General features: G+C 36.1%; 1 protein-coding gene across 1 annotated transcript in view; it reads right to left on the bottom strand.

Annotated features, from left to right (window-relative positions):
- Window positions 1-5477, bottom strand: part of LOC107725897 (dedicator of cytokinesis protein 4-like) — a 111952-nt gene extending 106475 nt beyond the window's left edge. Inside the window, exon 1 of the mRNA XM_016535315.1 lies at window positions 5314-5477. Within this exon, the coding sequence (XP_016390801.1) occupies window positions 5314-5350 (37 nt within the window). The 5' untranslated portion in view covers window positions 5351-5477. The remainder of the gene's footprint in view (window positions 1-5313) is intronic.
- Window positions 5478-5933: the final 456 nt, after the last annotated feature.

Genomic DNA, 5933 nt, shown 5'->3' with positions numbered 1-5933 from the left:
AGCAATGATACAGTGTTTCCTTGGTTACCGCTGTAAACAAAGCAAAGCTGCACTTATGAACTTTAATATGCAGGGCTCCAGACTGCGACCATTTTTTCTGCCTGTGCGACTAAATTTTGTGTGCGGTAGCACTGGCGCAACCACCGCATTGGTCAACTCATAAGCGCTGCGATTTCTGTTGCATATGAGAAACATCAGAAAAGAGTAATTATATGCTATAAGTGCTATATTAGTATATTATTATAGTGTTATATTTAAATTTCACAAAGAAACGTGGGGCATTTTGTCCAAGCAATAATAAAAGGACACATTTAATTTTTAATTTGTCTTAAATCTTATTTTGCTAAAAAAAAAAGTGAATCGAATCGAATCGAATCATGAAATCAAAATCGTGAATCGAATCGAAAGTTGAGTGAATCGTTACATCTCTATAAATAATTAATAAATAATTAACATAAATATAATAAATAATTAATAAAAATAAAAAATAAGCTAATGAAGTCATTATTTTTAATAAAACTGAAACGACTGACTAAAAAAAAAGGGTGGTAAATGATGAGGGTGAGTAAATGATGTCAGTATTTTCATTTTTGGGTGAACAAGTCCTTTAACAGATGTCTGTGAAAGGCATATCTGTAGCGCTGTCTGAGCCAGACACCAGCAGCCCTCCTTCCTGCCAAGAGCACAGATAACGAACGTCCTTCTCTTTACATCCATCTCTCCCTCACACAGAAGCCTTTCCCCTGCATTAATGAGGCATTCAGCAGCACACTTAATTACATCCACGTTCCAGTCACCGATTGTGTATTAATAATCTCCCTGTTTGCATGCACCCTGAACGGGAGGTCAAAGGTCAGAAGGATTATGAGGTCGGGGGGAGTGTGCCTAGTTTAGGATCAATAACGGGATTTCCGCAAAGAACCAGGCTTCGGTTTCAAAGGGTGGGGGATTGTGGTTTTCAGAAAGGATCTTGTCTTTGCAAGAGAGACTGTTCCGATTTGCCTGTCTGATTATTTCATGTAAGTGTCCATAACTGCAGTCATAAGAGGTGTGAAAAGACGGTGTAAGGTGTTTTGATGACATCTCAATAGCTTCTGGTTTATACAGCCAGGTAGACGGCATATATAATTTGGCGGAAATAAAAATAGATAGGCATGCAATCCGATTTATGGATAGTAGAGATGCACAGGTTAAAACAAAAAAAGATGAAATTGGACAAAAAATAGTTTTTAGATTATGCCAAATAAGCAATCATAAATATATAGTACTTTGTATAATATATAAAATAATTACATACACACAGCAACTCAAGACCTAAATGCACTCTTAAAAGAAAAGCACTCATAAGATTAAAGGGTTAAATCTTTGCCGTAATCTATTCCTATTCCTTCAAGTTAGCATTACATTATGATCTAATTCTTAAAATAGACAAAAATCTAAATTACATATACAATACAGACTGATTAACATCAAATACTGGCCAAAACAATACATTTAAAATAAATAAATGTACTGTAAAATAAATAAATGTACATTTAAAAAAAATAAATGCAGCTCCTCATTTTTATTAGTCAAACTGAAAATGGAATCTTGGCTCAAATCTTTACTCTTAAACATAACTCTTATTAAATATTTGAATGTCTGCATTGCAATATCCTTAATATCCTCATTTGCAATTGTTCCCTTAAAACAACAGACCAGTTTATAAGAGGCTTTGAAGTGTTTTACTCAACATACACTGATTGGTTGAAGCTAATTAATTGTCAGGGAGTTTTGATTGGTTTTTAGGGCATTGCTTACTGATCCAAATCAAAAAAAGACCACTATCTATGATTTTCTGCTCTCCTGATATTCAGAAAAACCTACATGAAAAATGCCAGAACACAAATTGGAGTAAAAGTGTTAGTTTTCCAGTAGATAATCATGTGATTAATCGCAACATGAAAATTTGATACCGGCATATCCCTAGTGCACGTTAATATATATTTGTGTTATTCCCCCATCTGGAGCCTGAGTCATGACAGAAATTGGATATTATCTGGCCTCCCCGTGGGTCCATCTAAATCACTGTGTCAGCTCTTTTGGGGGCGTGGCCTGTGAATGAAGAGGCAGTTGCATGCGCTGAGGTGTTGAGAAGCCCCGCCCCCTCAGATCCCTCGGCTCCAGTCGTTACAGAATATTTTCTATAATGAAGGAATGGCCCGCTGCACTTCCACAACAACCTGCTAATCCCACAGGGCATCGCACAGGGTGGCCACTTCCACACAGCGTTAACGCCCCTCGCCCGCTCCACTGTTCCAGGGGGATTGAATACTATAGGAAACAAGGGCAGCACGACAGCTAGCCCCGGGCCCAACACACACACACATTCATGAAAACACACACCAGAACATCCCATTCAAAGCTCCTCTGGGCTCACTGAGCATTCAAGAGCACTTTAAACGGCACCCCTCTGGTGGCTCTGTTCCAAATCATTCATGATGGGCTGTGTTCGCTTTTTATTGGGTGCATTTGAAAAAAATGTCACCCAAAGTCAATTAATAAACACTGCATAAATAAAATTGAGCTAATTTTTGGGACATTTCCACCCAAAGTTCTCATTACTCTAATGGGGAAAAAATTATTTTGCAGCATAAATTAAATCTGTGCAAAAAAAAATAAAAATACATAATGTATAGATACTTTATTTACATTTTAATAATAATGCATTATTTGCTTTCGCTTTACAGTAATTTTTCTGCTTAACCGTAGTAAGAATTTGAAGGGGAAATGTAGGTATTTATTATTATTTATAAATATATATAATGCAATTTAATTACACCCAAAATCAAGTGATATTAAACACTGCTAGGGATGCACCGATACCACTTTTTCCAGTACTCGCCCGATACCGATTGCCGATACCGAGTACCGATACCAATATTTTATTGCATTTGTAAATTTTTTAAATATTGGGTACAGAAACCAAAAGAGTATGTATAATGTTAGTTGGTTAACTTCATGTATCAAATAGATACAGTCGAACCAAAATTTATTCAGACACCTGGGGCATTTTAACGAGTACGAGTACAGAAGCTCAGTATCGGGCCCGATACCGATACCAGTATCGGTGCATCCCTAAACACTGCATAAAGAAAAATGAGCTCATTTTTAGTACATTTCCACACAAAATTGGGGGGAAGAAGCACACTAATACAAATCAAGCTGCCTGGACTTTTTATAACAAATAATTCATAACGTAATTTATTATTTAATTTATTTAGATTTAAATAATACTGCAATATTTGTTTTTGCTTTACAGTTATGACATTACTGTAATGAGAATTTAAAGAGGGGGAATGTAGATATTTATCATTATTATCATTTACAAATATAATGCAATTTAATTGCAGCAAATAAGATGGGCACTGAATTTATGCATTTAAATGTGCACTTGTTGTATATAATATTTACTCAAACAAACAAACAAACATGACTGACAGAAAATGTGTACCTGTTCCTGGCCAACGGCAATTAACGGCCAAATATTAAGCCATTTACTAATGGTTTTTAAAATATGCTGAATTTTCATGATGCAAAATGTTAAATTTCTTAAACTTTTAGCCTTCTTTCTTATTTTAAATTTGGGGTGATTTATGATCCAGACATGTTCTTGCAATTCTTGCAATGAAAACACAGTTGCTATGATTCAAACATAAATCCAAGTTTAAATAAGATTTTAGTAGAATACGACGTACATCGTCATGCCTGACAGGAAACACTATCAGCTTCAGCAATGGGGTGTTTTTTTTAACTCAAATGAGGGGGCAGAGGTTTTTTTTAGCATTTCTAAAAATTGGTAGAACAAGGCAGACTGATTCATAGAAAATATCCAGAGGAGCTTGCTTGACTAGTTTCAAAAGTTAGTCATATTCCACCCTCGATCTATTAAGGCTCGCAGTTAATCACATTTGTCTTACGAAATGAAGACAGCAAAGGAAGAAATGCACAAAAAAAAAAGGTTCTGACAAAAATGTGGGTATTTCCACCCATTCAGCGTCTGCGTCTGTTTCCTCAAATGCCACGGTTGTCAAAAACAACATTAGGGCAAAACAGATCATCTCTTCTTAGTTCCTGTTAGCAGGTAAAAAAACTTTAAAGGAGGGCCATTGAGACTTACATGAATTGGATTTTCAGACTTTGCCTTGATTTAATTAGCTGTAATTAATCCAATTGAGGGCTAATTGGCGTTTTATTGCAGTGGCTGTGGGGGCTCATTCATATTTCATCTGTGGCTGAGAGTCATTCTTCACTACTTTACATACGAGCACCACTCGCCAGCTTCCAATTAAACACTAAAACATGGATTTTGTTTCTGGAAAAAGATCAAACGCAAAAATACGAAGCCGCTGGATATAAAACCCAAAATCCCTGTTGGGGTGTGAGTCCCACTTTAAAGTAACAGATGTGGCAAGATGACAAAATCCTCAGAGAAATCCCCATAACTGAAGACAAGATCCCTGAAGAGTTTCACTCCAACAAGCATTCTTTTGCCCACAGATTTGGGTCTCATTGGTTACAATCTCTGAGCTTTGAATACATTTATCACACTGATGAATTCCCTCATCCAGCAGCATCATCATCCATCAACAGATTGAAGACACAAACATGCATCCATTTTAACTGTTCACTGCATAACTATATCATCAACCAGATGACATAAATCTCGATTTGACAATGGTGCAAAACCTCACTTGACCTAATCTAACCAAAAGTCACCAATCCAAGAGCATGCATTACTTTCAAATTCAACTCAAATATGCAAGATAAAACGTTCATGAAACGCAGATCATGCTGGCATACTACACATAAGACATAATTCATTTCACATATGCTCTAGGATGAATGACAACACAGCCCACAAAACACATTCTCCGCTCTTCATTTATTTTGCAGCGACTATATGACTTCCTAGCACTGATTCTCACAGTTGCATTGCACTCTTGGCAAAACAGCACTGAGGTCACAAAAATAGCAGTAAAGGGTGAAACCCAGTAGAGGAAATGCACTATACAGTAAGTGAATATGATCAAATATATACATTTCCACTCAATAACACACCGTATGTAAAACAAACAACATCCACTCAGTCACTCAAACAAAGTCACGAAACACTTGTTTCTTTTCCAAACATGTATAAACAAACCAAGCAGGTTTGGCGTTAGAAACCAAAACAAGCAAGCACTGTGTGAAAGCAATAGCGGTGTGTGGTAACGTTACAACGCTGATTCAATAGTAACAGAGTCGCGTCAAAAAAATAAACAGCAAACTTACCGACTCCGTATTTCTCGTGTTCCGTAGGAATCCACATATTCAGGGTGTTTGTTGTGAAAAAAGCGTACAAAACAGCGCGGTGTGCAGTATTGACGTTAAATCACTCATTTGTCCAGATTCACATCATCCTCTCGCGCAGTCATTGTTCAGAGCGCTCGAGCGAACTGCGCTGCACGAGACGAGACGAGACGAGGCGGCGCGCGTTCGTTAAGCTAGTGCGCGACCACGGTAAGCTGAATTGCATGATGGGAAATGTAGTTTCGTGGCGTGCGCGAAACAGAACAACGATAGTGATTAGACCAGAGAGGTTTAATAATAATAATAATAAGGTGCAAAAAATTAAGATTTGTATTGACCTCTTTTTATTTTAATAATTTATTTTATTTTCATTGTTGTTTTTTTAAATGTATTTATTTGTTCATTTATTTTATTATAACCATGACATTTTATTTTACTGAAATGAATGGTTATATCAAGAACATGAGGTTTCAGTTTTCATCTTTTTTTAATTTTCTGTTTTTGTGAATTATTTTATATTTTTTATTTCAACTGTATTGAATTTTATGTTTTCTTTTTTCATTTTTATGTGATTAAATATTTTTGTACAGCATTTATTTATT

The sequence above is a fragment of the Sinocyclocheilus rhinocerous genome, unplaced genomic scaffold, assembly GCF_001515625.1.
Source record: "Sinocyclocheilus rhinocerous isolate Xijiao unplaced genomic scaffold, SAMN03320098_v1.1 scaffold395, whole genome shotgun sequence".
In the NCBI taxonomy this organism is placed as follows: domain Eukaryota; kingdom Metazoa; phylum Chordata; class Actinopteri; order Cypriniformes; family Cyprinidae; genus Sinocyclocheilus; species Sinocyclocheilus rhinocerous.
The sequence above is the reverse complement of the archived record's forward strand: the minus strand, read 5'-3'. Positions and strand labels throughout refer to the sequence as shown.